At 35.8% G+C, this 16,806-nt stretch overlaps 1 protein-coding gene across 4 annotated transcripts in view; it reads left to right on the forward strand.

The window, feature by feature from the left end:
* Positions 1-16,806, forward strand: part of CENPE (centromere protein E) — a 92,344-nt gene that overhangs the window by 24,246 nt on the left and 51,292 nt on the right. Inside the window, exons 14-22 of one of the 4 annotated variants that reach the window (XM_072624459.1) lie at positions 1,178-1,325; positions 2,795-2,880; positions 4,282-4,341; positions 6,876-7,043; positions 8,927-8,947; positions 11,518-11,637; positions 15,156-15,290; positions 15,385-15,562; positions 16,135-16,289. In XM_072624459.1, coding sequence (XP_072480560.1) covers positions 1,178-1,325; positions 2,795-2,880; positions 4,282-4,341; positions 6,876-7,043; positions 8,927-8,947; positions 11,518-11,637; positions 15,156-15,290; positions 15,385-15,562; positions 16,135-16,289 — 1,071 coding nt within the window. The remainder of the gene's footprint in view (positions 1-1,177; positions 1,326-2,794; positions 2,881-4,281; positions 4,342-6,875; positions 7,044-8,926; positions 8,948-11,517; positions 11,638-15,155; positions 15,291-15,384; positions 15,563-16,134; positions 16,290-16,806) is intronic. The other 3 variants (XM_072624460.1, XM_072624461.1, XM_072624462.1) reach the window with 3 other exon arrangements.

Below are 16,806 nucleotides of genomic sequence, written 5' to 3' on the forward strand. Positions count from 1 at the left end.
CAAGAAAGAAGAAATAAACAGAAAAAAAAAGAAAGAGAAAGAGTGATATGCTTTGATCTGCATTCAGATTCCATAGTTCTTTTTCTGTACGTGGACAGCATCTTCCATCATAGGTCTTTTGGATCCTTGCATTGCTAAGAATAAAAAAGTCTGTCGAAGTTGATTATCACGCAGTGTGGCTGTTACTGTGTACAATGTTCTGGTTCTGCTCACTTCACTCAGCATCAATTAATATAAGTCTTTCCAGGTTTTTCTGAAGTCCACCTGCTCATCATTTTTTATAGTCCAGTAGTATTCCATTACATTCCCCAGCTGATGGGCATTCCCTCAATTTCCAATTCTTTGCCACCACAAAAAAAGCTGCTATAAATATTTTTGTGCATGTAGGTCCTTTTCCCATTTGTGTGATCTCTTTGGGATACAGACCTAGTAGTGGTATTGCTGGGTCAAAGGGTGTGCACATTTTTATGACCCTTTGGGCATCAACCCCTTTTACTTTGAGTGTAACACCACCGATATAGATGTTAGAATCTCAGGTAAACCAACCAGTATTGAATGAGTCATATTAGTCATGTAGCTTTGGATTAGAAGGGAGCCAAATTTTTTGTCCCTAGTTTGTGTTAGAGCAGAGATTACAATGCTTTCTTCTAATGTGACATTGAGGTAACAGCAAAGGTGATGATAGGACTCCTCTTTAGGTTATAGATTTGTGTGGCACTTGGACAAAAATGACATTGCACACGTCTCCCAAATATATTGCCTTGCCCTTCTCCAGGTTTGTAGTCCTGCTTGTGCCCAGAAGTGCTTCCTACAATACACATAGGGCCACGTTGACCAACATATTGGAAATTGGTTGCCAATTTCCTGGTACTACAAGTGTAGCTAAGAATAATTTAAATCAATCCTGTTCTAACTGATGTATCTTAAATGAGAAACTTAAAATTATCTCAAAAGTGAAGCTTAAATGATAGTTCCATCGAATATTAGGAAAATAACCATTGTGAAGACATTACGGGGGAAAAACCTGTCTCAGGAATACCACTATTGATTTTAAGGCATTGAGTTTTGCTTAGTGGGAATCAAGATAATGAAATTACTTATAAAAACTTGAAAGCATTCCCCTTGTCCTTTATTTTATCTGCATTCTATGTAGTCATTTTGCTTGTTTACAATTTAGGCCAAAAGAAAACGAAGAGTTACTTGGTGCCCTGGCAAAACAAACAAAATGAAAGATATCGGCTATATAGATGACTTTGATACAACAAAGGCTGTTGTGGCCAAATCAGTCAAGCCTGCTATACCTTCCATAATAGAAACTGATGAATGTAAGTAATTCTGGTGAAACAACTTTGATTGTACTGTCATTCTAATTATCTAAATCAGAATTGTTTCAAAATCCAATTCAAGTACGTTATATCAGTTTGTTTCAATACAGTGTTACTTCATTAACCAATATTGATTTGTAATGACAGTTATGATAGAATATTGTCATGTAACCCGAGGAACTAATGAAATTTGCAAATGAGAGGCAATTTCAAGAATAAATCTGAGTTTTGGTTTTTTCTCAGTATTGACAATGTTATCAATATTTGACAAACAAAACAAGGCTGCATAAAGCCAAGTACAATCAGTAAAGGTAGAGCTGCCTGCAGCCCTGTCACCATCATGTCCTAGCCAGATATGTTTGCGATCAACCTCTGTACATTCAAAATTAATAAGAGTTGGTATTTACATTGTGCTTTCTGTAACCTCATTTGATCGTCACAGTCTTCCATATGGTAGACACCATTATCACCATTTGGCAGATGAGGAAATTGAAGTTTGACACAGTTAACTGATTTGCTCAGTCACATAACTATCAAGTGTCTGACTTGGTTTTAAATCCAGGTCTTCTGTCCTCCACGTCCACTGCTTTTTCCACTATACTGTCTCTCAGCGACCACTTATTGAATAACAGACATTTCACTTCTATTTGTATCTCAACATTCAGTACATTGAAATACTTGTGTGTGTGTATATGATGCAGTTGTCTGCAGTTTCAAAATTAATGTATAACTATTACTTTCCATATGTCAATATACACTAACTTCCCTGGAGATCCACCACTTCACATTAAACAAGGCTCTCAGTCATTCCAGGTAATGGAGGAAAGACTTGAAAAATAAATTTTCAGAGATGGCTGGAAATGTCAAATTAGGTACAAGTCCAAAGTTTTAACATTAAGATTTAAATTAAAAATTAAGCTACGTATATATTTTCAAATATAGAAACCTTGTTTAAACTATAAAAATGCTTAGCACAATAAAGTAACTGTACGTGAAGAGCAGAAGACAGCCCAAATTGTTTAACGTAAAAACTCCAAAGTAATCGCCACAATTATTTTATCTCCCTCTTTCTACTCACAGAATTTTATAAGGAGAAGATACATAACCTTGATACTGAGCAAAATAAGATAATGGAGGGACAGATAAGTGACAAAATTAATTGTTTGGTAGTTACTTTGGATGCTGTCCTGTCATCACATCACATAGAAGTCATTGCCTCCTCTCACCTACTTTCCCTGTGAATCTAACCTCCCATCTTCAGTTGAAAGATCTATTGAATTATTTCCCTAAGATATGAGGAGCTTGATTGTGTCAATGTTATAGTTGTAGGAGGCATAGTTGAACTTGTTACCTAAAGTTGTGACTGTTGTATGTCATATAATCCTGGGTCATTTTGAAGGTGTTTTGGAAAAAGAAACCACCAGAGATTTTTTATGCATGGAACTTTTTCTTTTTCCCTCTCATTTTAGCTGTATGCTCCGAGTTTGATCTTTTCAGTAATACTCTTGAAACAATATCTGAAATGGAGTGGAATCCACCAACAAAGCTAAATGAGGTAACATAGATAGTGTGATACAGAAGCCTTCATTTTACCACATTATACTGTATTATTTTGTAAGCATATCATTAGCATATAATTTTAAGGAGAAATCTAGGTTGTTAAGTCTTTACTCAATGTTGACAATGTTGTTACTATTTGACAACCAGAGGGTGGAGCTGCCTCTAGCCCTATCACCAACATATCCTACCTTAGGTGGTTCCTTTTTTGGTTTGCCAAGAATACACACATGGTGTACTAGTTGGACTCTAATTATATAACCACTACCACCACCCCCCACAGTCGAAGGGCTTTTGAAAATTAAATCTGTTATTCCCTAGTTTGCTATTAAATATACCAGGACTCTGTCGTGCTGACCTTTGACAGAACATTCAGCTCTAAATCCAGAAACAGACCGTTCTTTCCTGATCTATGAAACACTTTCTTGAGTGTTTCTTGAGTATTCTATACTTTCAATGAACTTGGTGTAGCTTGGTAAATAAAGGAAATTTCTTTAGTGTAACTTAGGTAGAAGGCTGCAGAAAGAATTTTTGTTTTCTTGTTTAAATTTGTGAAATGTACCCATCCTGTCCCTCAGTAAATAATAATAATAATGGCATTAATATATTGCTTTAAGATTTGAAAACTGCTTTATGGATAGTATCTCATTTGATGTTCACAAAAACCCTGCAAAGTTGGTGATGTTATTACCTCCCTTTTACAGACAATGATAGTAAGACTTATAGGTTAAATGATTTGCCTGTTGGAACACAGCCAGTAATTTTCTGAGGCAAGATTTGAACTCAGGTCTTGTTGGTTAAATGTCCGGCAATCTATCAACTATGATATGTAGCTGCTTCCATTGGATACTACCTAGCTAGTATTTTATTATATTTTTTAAAAATTTATGATAGTTTTAAGATATTAGGAAGAAAATTGGGTAAATGGTAAAGATGATGCTAAAAATATTACCTTGTTATCAGTTCTTCACTATCGATTCCAATTATAAACTGTATGGACATGGGATCAAAATTTTATGGTAAGCAGGTATGAGAAAATGAGGTTCTGCCGTATTCTAGTTCATCTTCAACGAACAATTCCATAGTAGCGATTTAAGTACAGCTAAGTTAGGTAGAGGAAATAATGCAGAAGGGGAGGAAATTAGAAAACCTGAAAGGCTCGGTCATTGGAACTGTACAGTAATCATGAGTAACACAGTAACACAATGAGAATCTAACATTATTTCCCTGAGAAAAAAATATCTTATAAAATGTCTTATAAAAATATCAAAATTCCATGAAAATTTAAGTTCTCAGCTGAAAAAATATTGGATCCCATTGAGTGTCTGAGGAAACAGTGTCAATTTCACTTAATTGTGTTATGATATTTTGTAGTATTCATTAAACAAGGTCTTTCTAGATTCAGGAACAAGATTTATTGGATTCAGTTGAACTTTGTGAAACGATAATATCGGAAAAGGTAAGTTGAACGGTGCACTTTGTGAAGTTGTGTATTTCTTGTGAATTGTTTTTGAATTTTTGTTTGTAACTTTACTCATATTCCTCTGACAGCGAGCTTCATTTAAAACATATCATACGCATGAGAAAAACTATTTACCATAGGATAATCTGCTCATCCTGTCTTTTTATATCAACTTCATTAGCACCAAGAGTCTCTTATGTAACCTAGCCCAGTGTTCTAAATACAAAAATATATACCTTCAAGAAACTTATATGATTGTCAAAATAGACAGAATTTTGGGTGAAATCTAAGTTCTAGAAAGGGTTCAAATTTTCAGTAGAATAGTCAAAGGATGGATTATTATGATGGTGTACCATTGATAAGAAAGAACTGAGGAGGAAAGTGAAGATGTCGTATATTTTATCTGATCTAAAATGCTTTAGAAAAGCCTTATCCTACTTAATATCCAGGTTTGACCGAGTTACCATTTTGACTGCATTGGACTACCAGTGTTCAAAGAATTTTATGATGATTCAGTTTGTGGATTACAGTATGTATTATTGAACAAACTTTCATCTTTGAAACAGTTTGATTCCACAAACATTTAGTCCTTACAGTACTTTTCAGGAAAAAAAGCTTATAAGGTCATTTGGGAGCTAGGATACATTTAAATAAATATGAAGTACTATGCAAAGGAATGTGATATGTGCAAAGTACCATAAGGAAATTTGAGGAGAAATAAATTTCAGCAGAAGAAAAAACTTGGTGAAAAGAGTGACCTTTCAATTAGGCCTTCAAAGGAAGGAATGTTTTCATCTGGTGCACATCTAGGCAGACCTGGTCCTTCCATTCTCTTATATTCATAATCTGGACTTGGTACTGGGCTTCTCATCCCCTTACTTTACATATCCAGTCAACTGCCAAATCTTGCAGTTTCTACCAGTGTAGCATCTCTTGCATTTCACCCCTTCTCTCTGGCCACACAGTGACCACTTTAGTTTAGACTCTCATCACCATTCACCAGTGTTATTTCAACAACCTCCCAGATTGGCCCCCCTGCTTCATGTCACTCCCCACTCTTCACTACTGCCAAGGTGATTTTTGATCCCTCCATGTAAGAAATGAAAAACCCAGGGAAACAGAGTTTCTAGGAAATTCATAATCAACTTTTTAGACTATTAATCAATAAATTAATGATCAGTGGTTTCTCTCAGAAAACCAAAGACAAATCCATGTAGAGGCTGAAATCCTTAAGTACTTCTGTAAAAGGAAATGCCCTGACAAGTGAAAATCAACCCTGATTGATGGATATTTAATGAGGAGGTGGACTAGGGGAGTCTTCAGCTCCTTCTACTGAGTACATGGCTTAATTATGAGAATCAGTCACCTCCAGCACTCTGGACAGGGGAATCCAGAATCCTCCATCCAGACCACTCCGGTTAGTTTTCTCCTTCATGAACTGAATCACCCTAAATTCTAATGGAGAGGTACAGGGGCAGGAGCTGTTCTCCTTTAGGCAAGAACCTGCCCAGACCAGATTCTGTGTACATTATAAACAGAAGTAAAGTCTTCTAATTAGGTGGGGTCTGGTCCAAGATGGAGGGTTAGGGCAATCTCATCAATTAGTCTGTGCCTTAGGGAGACTGATGACCTTTTACAGGGGTTGGGAAATAAAGGAGAAAAGCCTTGATCCTAATTTAATAATTGCTTGTTAATATAAAGGAAAAATAATTTCATTCTGGCTGCTGGTGCCCGCCTTCTCAAATTAATATGTATTTTACTACTTTAAACATATGTGTGTGGTGTTGTGTGTGTGTGTGTGTATGTATATGTGTTTGCATTCACTTGGATGCTATACGCATTTTGTGCATACTCTGTCTCCTCCATTAGAATGGAAGCTCAGTGTAAGTAGGGTGGGTTTTATTCTTTGTACACATACCCCAGTTCCTAGCGCAATGCCTGGCTTCTTGTTGTTGCTGTTGGGGGTTTCCGCCATTTCGGACTCTTTATGATCCCATAGACCATTCTGTCCATGGGGTTTTCTTAGCAAAGATACTGGTGTGGTTTGCCGTTTCCTTCTTCAGTGGACTAAGGCAAGCAGAGGTTAAGTGACTTGCCCAGGATCACACAGCTAGCTAGTGTCTGAAATCACATTCAAACTCAGGTCTTCCTGACTCCTGGCTTATGGTAGTTGTTGAATAAATAATTATTGATTGATTAATTGATAGGATATCTCCATAGTAGAATCACTAATATTGTTGTCATTATACTTGTATTAACTTAAAACCTTGATTCATACTTCAGTAGTTCATATTAGTGGCTTACTAAGGAACCCCATTTAGAAATAAGACAGAGCAAGAAAGGAAATGACCTATAAATATATAATTTCTTTGAGATGAAAAGCAAAATATTGGAGTTGTGAACATAGGAGATACAAATTAGTTTAAGGTGACATTGTAGATCATGGTAAAAACAGGGGATAATTATGGATTCCTGATTTGTAACCCAACTCTCACTCTAAAGTGAAAGTCTGATTTTTTTTACCCCCATAGGAAATCATACAGAATGAGCTCAATTCAGTGCGTGCTGACTTCGATAATCTGGTATTAGAGTATGAACAACTACAAAGGAAAAAGAAGGAAATAGAATTGAAATTAAATGAAAAGCTTGAGTTAGAAGAATTTGTGACTCTGGAAATGCAAACTATAAAGGAACAGGAGGTAAGAAATAATGAAATATGAAGTATAATGTAACATGGAGATGTCCGTCATTCCTTATTCTGAGGAACTGAGGCACTGGTGATCTTTCTGAATACAAACATGATACTATTTAAAACAGACAAGGGAAAGCACACTTTCATGTTGGTGCTTCATGTAGTAATTCAGTTTGGGGTTTTGATATATTCTGCCCAGTAACTCAAAAGGAAAACTTTTCCCATCAATATTTTAACTTGAGTGTGGCCAAGATTTTGCTTGGAGCCTACTTGACACAAATTCCCCCTTTGAATTAAATCCTAATCAGAATATTTGAATAGCACTTGTTTATGTAAATACAAACTATTAACAATAGTTAATAGTTAACAATAATTTATTAATTGGTATTGATGACTTGAAACTAATTTTCTTGTCTTTTCAAAAGCTGTTGTGACGATTTGCTGCTAATTAGCATTGAATAGTTTAAGAGAAAAAAGTGTTCAAACTCTCTGGTATTTCCTTTATAAAATATTTTAGTTATACTTTAAATATAATTAAGAATTTTTATGTGTATAATATATAAATAGAGAGAAAGGATGACTATTATCTCTTAAATAGTGACATCTTTAATGTGCATTTCATAAGACAAAAACAAGCCCAGTCAATCCTGCCTTTTGAACTAATTTATGGGGGGATATATAAAATATAACATATATTATTTGTCACACAGAATTAATAGTAATAGGAAATCTGGGGATTAGACATTTTTATTTCAGTAATAGATTACATGTTCCTGCTATTATACAATAGTATTTTCTTTATAACATTGTAGTTTTCCCCTAGAATCATTTGAATTATTCAATGATATAACTTTAAAAATTACAATTTTAATGTCTACTTTTGTTTCCTAAAAAAGATATCCCATATGATTATCTGGAGGAATTGCAAGCTTTTTTCTTTATATCAGATATCTTACTTAGTAGGAAAGAAGGAGCAGCAAGGTGGCACAGGGTAGAACACCAGGCCTGGCATCAGGGGGACCTGTCAAATCTGGCCTCAGACACTTACGAGCTGAGTGACCCTGGGCAAGTCACTTCACCCTGTTTGCCACAGTTTCCTTTTCTGTAAAATGAGTTGGAGAAGGAAATGGCAATCCACACTAGTATCTTTGCCAAGAAAACCCCAAATGGGGTCCTGAAGAATTGGACACGACTGAAAACAATTTTTAAAAATGCCATTTACCGTGCTAAGCACTTTACAGATACTATCTCAATATTGAAAACTGTAACAGCAACTTATGCAATGATCAACTACGAATGACTTAACTCTTCCCAGCAACACAACAATCTAAGACAATTTCGAGGGACCCATGATGGAAAATGCCATCCACATCCAAAGAAAGAACTGATGGAGTCTGAATGCAGAACAAAGCAGGCTATTTTCACTTTATTTTTTTGCTTGTTTTATTTTCCTTTCAGTCTGTTTCTTCTTTCACAACATGGCTGATATGGAAATATATTTGGGGGAAGGAAGAACAATTTGGAACTCAAATTTTTTAAAATGAATGTTAAAAATTGTCTTTACATGTAACTGTAAAAACGCTACTATTTTGTTTAAAAAAAGAACATCAAGTAAACCAGTAAAAAAATATTATCTCATTTGATCCTCTCAATTACCCTGGGAGGTCGGTGCTAACGTTAACTGTATTTTATAGTTGAGGAAGCTGAGGCACATTGCATTAAGTCACTTCTTCTGGGTCACCCAGCTATGTGTCAGAGGCTTGATCTGAGCTCAGATCTCCCAGACTCCAGGGCCAGCCATCTATCCATCGCACCACCTTGCTGCCTTGGCTTTTACAATGAATACCACTTCTTCATTTACGCTATTATTTTATTTCTCATTTTCTGCAGGAGAGAAACAAAATATTGCAGGTGAGTTCCCTTCCAAAGGAAGCTTTTCTTCCAGATTTAGAAACATTCATAACCTTTTCAAAAATTTGAATATTTTCTTTATTCAGTTCTTTATCAGCAATCAAAGCATTTTGTTAGACAACAATTTAAATCTAGCTAAAAGCACTTCTGAATTCAAGAAGGTGAAGTATAAGAGGTTGAGCCAGATGCTACCTTGTAGTTCTCAGTATGTGAGGCTAACAAAAGCAGTACTGAAAGGGGGAAGAGAGGGGAGATGGAAGGAAATAAGAGGGCCTTACTCTCGTGGGATTCGGCTTAAGGAGGAATGACACACACTCAGTTGGGTATGAAAATCTATTTTACTCTGCAGGAAGGCAAGGGGGAAGGGGATAGGAGAGGGAAGATAATAGAAAGGACAGCAAACTGGGGAAAGGGATCATCAGAAGCAAACACTATTGTGGGAGGACAGGTCAGGGGAGAGAATGGAATAAATGGAGGGCAGGGTAGGACAGAGGGATGTGGTTAGCCTTTTACCATAAATATTATGGAAGTGCTTTGCATTATTATACTGCTCGTATGTTGGATTGCTTGTTTTCTCGGTGAGGGTGGGTGGGGAGGGAGGGAGAGAATATGGAGCCCAAAGCTTTAAGAATGAATGTTAAAGATTGTTTTAGCATGCGGCTGGCAGGCAATAGGGTATAGAAATCTCTTTTTGCCCTGTGGGAATATAGAGGGGAGGGGGATGAAAGAGGGGACACAGGGTAATAGAAGGGAGGACAGACTGGAGGAAGGGGTGCATGGGGTACATGCTCTCCTGGGGTGGGGAGAGATGGGGAGAAAATTTTGGATTCAAATTCTTGTGGAAGGAAAGGTTGAGAAGTGAAAAATAAATAAATTTATATATATATATATATATATTTTTTTTTTTTTTTTAAGCAGCACTAAAAATTTGTTGTTAGTGAATTTTGTCCAGAAAGCAGCAGAAATTGCAGTTTTGTGGTCTTTATTGGAATTTCTTTTAATTTGTGACTATTTATGATAATGAAATATACCTAGGGGAAACTGCGTCTCACTTTTTGTGTAGTTCTAAGTTAATATCATTTGCAAATTTAATTATTTGGATAGTTAATATTCATATTCTGTCTGAAAGAGACCATAACTAAAATACAGGGTAATGTCCCAGAATCTTTGAGGTACCACATTAATTCAGGAATGTTGGGAAATGAAGAGTCCAAATACCTGTCCTGAGTTTCCTGTAGATCAATTTGGAACCCAGAGTTACAATACCTCCTTTGCTCTGTGGGCACCGCCTACGGCAAGTGGCTTTTCTGATTGATGAACTCTTCCTGCTACCATAGACGTGTGGCACCAGGGGCAAAGAGCTGAGAGGCTAGGCAGCACTCAGTGGAGCAATCCTTTTCTGCCCCCCCCCCCCCCAAAACAAAACAAAAAACAACACAACTGCTCACAGTCCTTTATGAAATTTTTTTTAAAACTACAAAGCTAGCCTTAGAGTCAGAAATCCCTCAGTTCACGTACTAGTGGTGTGAACTTGGGCAAGTCCTCTGAGTACCCCGTAAGTTACATGATTTGTTTAGAGTTCCCTACACTGATGAAAACATAGATTTGAACTAGATCACTCTCTTTACCATGTTTATTTAGAGAAAAGATGTTGACATTGAAGTGAAGGTTCCTAGCTGTCTATCACTTCCATCCCTCAGAAAGAACTATATTAATTTACTACATACTACCAGTATTGTGGCTTTACTGATGCATATCTTGCTGGGTTGGGCTTCCCCCCTGTAATTGAGGCCTGTTTGAAGACTAAGCTGGGTCAAATCATCGTTGTCCTTCTAACCTTTAAGTCCCATAATTCTTAGTTAATATATTGATGATGATTGTTTCTTACTCCACATTCCTTTTCTCTCTTGCTTTAGTGCTTACTTAGTTGCTGTCCAGGTACAATTAACTAATCACATTTCCCAGCTATAGGTAGATAGATTTTGTTGGAGTGGTTTTCCATGTCCTTCTCCAGCTCATTTTACAGATGAGGAAACAAGGCAAACCAAGCAACTTGACCCAGTGTCACACAACTAATAAGTGTCTACAGCCAGATGTGCACAGCTGCAGGCCTGGCATTCTATACAGTGGGCCACCTAGTTGCTCGAGAGGCAGATAGAGACGGAGGCAAACAGACTGACAGAAAATCAAAGAGAATAGGAGAAAAGAGAACTGTTAGCTAGCTGTTCTGGTGGTATTTCTCCTAACAAATCTGAAATGCAAAATGCAACATGTAATTTTATTTTACCTGTATAATTATACCAGGAAATAAGGAACTAAATATTTTCTTGAATTATTTGAGGATAAAGTCTTTTGTGCCTTAGAATGCACACCCCTATTTTCTTCTAATCAGAAGAACAAGTCTGAAGAGAAAAGTGACCAAGTGGCCTCTCCCAGTTCCAGTTCTCATTTTATTATTCAGAATCAATACTAGTCTCTTTGGTAATAATTAAAGTATTTGCTAATACTGTCTTTGCTTTAGTTGACTTGTTTGCTTAAACTATCTTTTATTTTTCCTTTGATTATTTCAGAATGAACTAAATTTAAAATCACAGCTGCTCAAAGAAAAGGAAGAACAAATTGTGGAGCTACAGAAACTGTTAGAATTACAAAGGCTAGAAAATATGAAAATGGACTTCTCTAGTTCAATGGTAAATAGAAAAATTAATATTATATGATTGTATATTAGTAGATGTGCATAATCTACCAATGAAATGTAACTTCTAGGATTAGGATTCACTCGAATGTTACTTTGCAGGATTAATTTAAATGTCACTTTTTTTCTTTGTCACTAACATTTATATAAAGTTTGGCTTCTTTTTGAAATCAAGGAGATGTAATCTGTTTTCCCAAAGTGCTGGGACTGTGTGACTGTGGGACAGGTCACACTTCATCCCATCTATCCGACTACCTCCATTGCTGTTATCAGTAATAAATGAAAATTATCATTAGCAAATTTGAGTATTCTGCATAGGGAGTTGTTGTCATTCTTTACTTTCTCTTTACATGTGTCAGTATCAGTGAGCCATCTCTCCCCTCAGTATACAGTTTTGACCTCTTCTAGTTAACCAAAGCCTCTCCCATTTTTCTGGTAGCAGAGTTGAAGCAGTTTGCCTCTCCTTCCCCTTACTACATTGTCTTTTCCCAGTGTGGTTTGGCAAAAAGAGTGCTCCATTGGAAGTCACTGGACCTGAACCTGGCTAGCTGTGTGATATCAGGCAGGTCACTATTCCTCTAGTCCTCAATTTTCTTATCGACCAATGGGATTGACTAGAAGATTTTGAAGGTCTTATTTCCACTGCTAATATTCTGTGAGTCAAGAATGGAAAATTTTCTACGGGAACCAGTAACCACATTGACTTAAGTCTTAGTGGGTCCCTGCCTGAGAATAATAAGGGTGGGCTGGTTATACTCCTTTAAGATGAATTAAGTCAGCCAGCATTATATGTAATAGAGATGAACTGGAGCCTGTCCAGTAAGATCAGGGATAAAAACCAAGAATGGGAAAGCAAGGTGGCCCTGTCAGACTAGAGACAGGAAGACTTGAATTCAACTCTGAACTCAGACACTTACTAGCTATGTAACCCTATGCAAATCACTTAACTCTGTTTGCCCCAGTTTCCTCATTTGTGTAATGAATTGAAGGAAATGGGAAACCCCTCCAATATCTTCGCTCAATGGGGGTCACAAGAAGTTGGACACTACTGATACAACTGAACCATAAAAAAACTAAGAATGTCCATTATTACTGCTACTGTTCATTATAGTGCTAGAAATGCTAACTATAAAAATAAAATAAGAAAAAAGAAATTGAAGGAATAATCATAGACAAGGAAGAGACAAAACTAGTTGCTTTTTACAGATGGCATGATGGTATACTTAGAGAACTCTAGAGACTTGATTAGAAGATTCATTGAAATGAATCCTTCCACAAATTTGCAAGGTATAAAATGAAGTGACATAATTCATCAACATTTCTGTACATGACCAAGGAAACTCAGCAAGAAGAAACAGAGAAATTACTTTTAAGATAACTACAAGTTATATAAATACTTGAGAGTCTACCTTCCAAAACATACATGGAAACTATACGAATACAACTACAAGACACTTTATGAAAGTAGAACTAAGTAACTGAAAGTACGCTGATCGCTCATGGGTAAATTGTGCCAACGTAATGAAAATGACAATGCTACCTAAGTTAGTTTATCTGTTCAGTACCATCTTAATCAAAATACCAAAGGATTACTTTAGAGAGCTAGAATAAATAATAATAAGATTCATCTAGATGAACAAGGGTTCAAGAATCTTCAGGGAAATAATGAGAAAAGGTAGGAAGAAAGAGAACTTAAGCAGTACCAATTCTCAAAATATATGACAGGCAGGATCATCTTCAAAACTACTTGAAAGTGTAGAAGAATCTAAATCAGTGGGACAGATTAGGTATGCAACATACAGAAGAATTCTAATCTGATAAACCCAAAGACCCTAGCTGCTGGGCTAAGGACTTCTTTTCAACAAAAGTTTTTCAACAGAAACTGCTGGGAAAGTAGTCCGACAGAATTAGTTTTAGATCAACACCTCACACAATATACAAAGATTAGCTCCAGATGGGTATGTAACTTAGAGGTAGAAGTCACATAATAAACAGAGAAGACAAACAAAAAAAGGTGTTTCCTGTCAGATTTGTTAATACAAGACTGCATGACCAAACAGAGGATAGAGGAGATCATAAAAGATAAAGTGGACAATTTTGATTATCTAGAATTGAAAAGATTTTATGCAAACAAAGCTCAGACAGCTAAAAAACAAAGAGAAGCAGTTAATTAAATTAAATAAAGGTTTCATTTCCAAGATATATGAGAAAAGTATTCAAATTTATATGAACAAGAGTCATTCATCAATTTTGAAATGGTCATAGGATATGAACGGGCAGTTTGTAAAAGGAAGACATTCAAGATATCAATCGCTATATGGGGGAAATACTCTCAATCATTAATAATTAAAGAAAATCACATTAATGAACCAAATTCCACTTCACACCATCAGATTGGCAAAGATCACATAAAAGAAAAATGACATGTTGGAGGGCAAACCATGTATATGAAATGCACTGTTGGTCAAGCTATGAATTGGTATAGCCATTGTGGAAAGCAATTTAGTTTTGTGATCAAACATAACTAAACTATGTATACCATTTGACTCAACGATACCTATATTAGACCTATTCCCCAAAGAGACCAAAGAAAGAGGATTAAAAGACATAGGTGTACCAAAATATTTGTAGCAGCTCTTTTTTGTAATAGCAAAGAACTAGAAAACCAAGGAGGTAATCATCAACTGGTGAACGGATGGATAAATTATATGTATATAATGTAACAATCTGATGTCATAAGAAATAATGAAAGGATATAGGTCAGAAGAAACCTGGGAAGATTTTTATGAACTGATGGTGGGCCCAAAACAATTAGTACAATAACAACTCTGTAAAGACAAATAACTTTGAAAAACTTAAACACTCTGATCGCATGTCGGCAATGAGCAGGCGTGATTCTAGGGTACTGATGATGAACTGTGTCTCCCCTCTCCTGACAGTGAGGTGATAGATTCAATATGCAGAGTAAGAAACGCATTTGGGGGTCTTGAACAGTGAAGGAATTTGTTTGCTTCTGCATATTTATTACTTGATTTGAGGGTTTGTTTGGGTTTTTTTGCTTGTTTTTAAATGAGGGGCATCAGAGGGAGTTTATATATTCATTAACTGAAAAATAAAATGGAATGAACAAAAAGGGAGAATAATGATAACTGTGATACTTACGTCACACATAGGTTTATCATGAGGCCCCTAGGTGGTGCAGTGGATAGAACACTGGGTCTGGAGTCAGGAATATCTGAGTTCAAATCTTGCCTTAGACACTCAATAGATATGTGACCCTAGGCAAGTCGCTTAGCCTCTGCCTGCCTCAGTTTCCTTATCTGTAAAATGGGGGTAATAATAGCATCTACCTCCCAGGGTTGTTGTGTGACTCCAGTGAAATAATCATTGTAAAGCCCTTACACAGTGTAATTATCCTTGTTATTATTAGATGAGATAATGCCCATAAATCGTATAGATGTAATCTCTTGTTTTGTCAATGTATATGCGTAGTTCACACCTCTCTTCTTCCAGGAAAACGGTGAGAAGGTATATGAGGAACTGAAGCATTTAAAGCAGTCTCTCCATGATACTGAAACCGTAGCCCTGGATGCCAAGAAAGAAACAGCCTTTCTTAAAAGTGAGAATCAGGATCTGAAAGAAAGCATGGTAACTGACTTGTTTTCCCCGTTAACCAACCATTGTAGTGTCATGTTTTAATGGTTTTTACTGCTGTTATAACCATTGATGTTCTGTTTAATAGGAGGAACTTTCAAGTAGATGCAAGCAACTGGAAAAGGAAAATCATCAGTATCAAAGTCAGTTGGAAGAAAGAAAAGAGGTTTCCAAAAGAAGGCAGGCTGATCTAGAGAAAGAGTTACAGTCTGCTTTTAATGAAATCACAAAGCTTACTTCCATTATTGACGGCAAATATCCACAAGGTACTTTTAGACTAATCATTATATTTTACTCTTTTCTTGATGAAAGAGAATTTTGTAAACAAGTACGTATTGAATTTAACAACTGTATTTTAGTCTTTTTTTTAAACTGAAAAAAATATTCCACCCCATTTTCAGGCTTCCATGGTGTTTTAGTCTAATTTTTAAAAATTGAACCTCATGAAATAGTTATGTGCCTTAATATTATGCAGTATTATGGCATGAAGTGAGGAATATGTAAAGATAATATATCTATGTAGATCAGTCAGACCAGATCTGTTAAGTATTGATTTCATAATTGTTGAAAAACTGAACTGCCTCTTGTTGTTTATAACCCATATTGAACTTTTCCTTTAAAAATCTGGTATATGGACATTATATTTCTTGCCTTCTCAATGAAAGGAGGAGGGAATGGAGAGAGGCAAAGAATTGGAACTGAAAATATAAGTGTAAAAATAAAATCTGCTATTAATCTGGTGGTGATGGGGACAAATCCTTTAAATATCTTTATTTCCAAGGCTTATTCTATCAAAAAAAAGTTACATATAATTTTTAATTCACCAAAACCTTTTTAGATTTGCTTCTTGCAGTGGAATTGGAAAGAAAGGTTAAAAATCTCCAAAAAGACTTGGATAACGAGATTGATGAAAATGCAACTTTGAAAAAAGAAATTAATATACTATCTGAATTGAAGTCCTTACCTACTGAGCTAGAAATTCTCAGGAAAGAGGTAAATATTTCAAAAGAAGGAATAATTTTTCTAAAGTTTTAATTAAAGTTCCTTAATATAATGCTTTGACTTCTGTGATATGGCTTATTGTATTAATAAATAGGTTTTAGTGAATCTAGAGATGGATCTTGTGTACAAAAATAGCCATAGTTTATCCTCTTGTTTTTAACTAGGCAGAACTGTTGCTATCAGCTGAAGTAAAGAAATGTTTTGCTAGTACACTTAACAGATGCCTGGATTATGTTTCTACCCAAACATCATTTTCTGTACAGTTTCCACTTTTTTGTATTTGGACAAAGTTCTACTTATTTTCTCTTAGACTTTTTTTTTAACTTCTAACCCTATCGCTATTGGATATATGGAGATGGAGAAAGCAGTATGGTGAAAGGGAAGTGTTCCATGTAAAGTGTTATAATCTAATATACATTTTGCAAGCTTGTATGTTGTTTTTGTTATTGAGCTTATCTATAAAGATAGACACAATTTGGATAATAGGGCCTTTTGTTCTATTTTTATC

Source organism: Notamacropus eugenii, chromosome 7 (assembly GCF_028372415.1).
Source record: "Notamacropus eugenii isolate mMacEug1 chromosome 7, mMacEug1.pri_v2, whole genome shotgun sequence".
NCBI classification, from domain to species: domain Eukaryota; kingdom Metazoa; phylum Chordata; class Mammalia; order Diprotodontia; family Macropodidae; genus Notamacropus; species Notamacropus eugenii.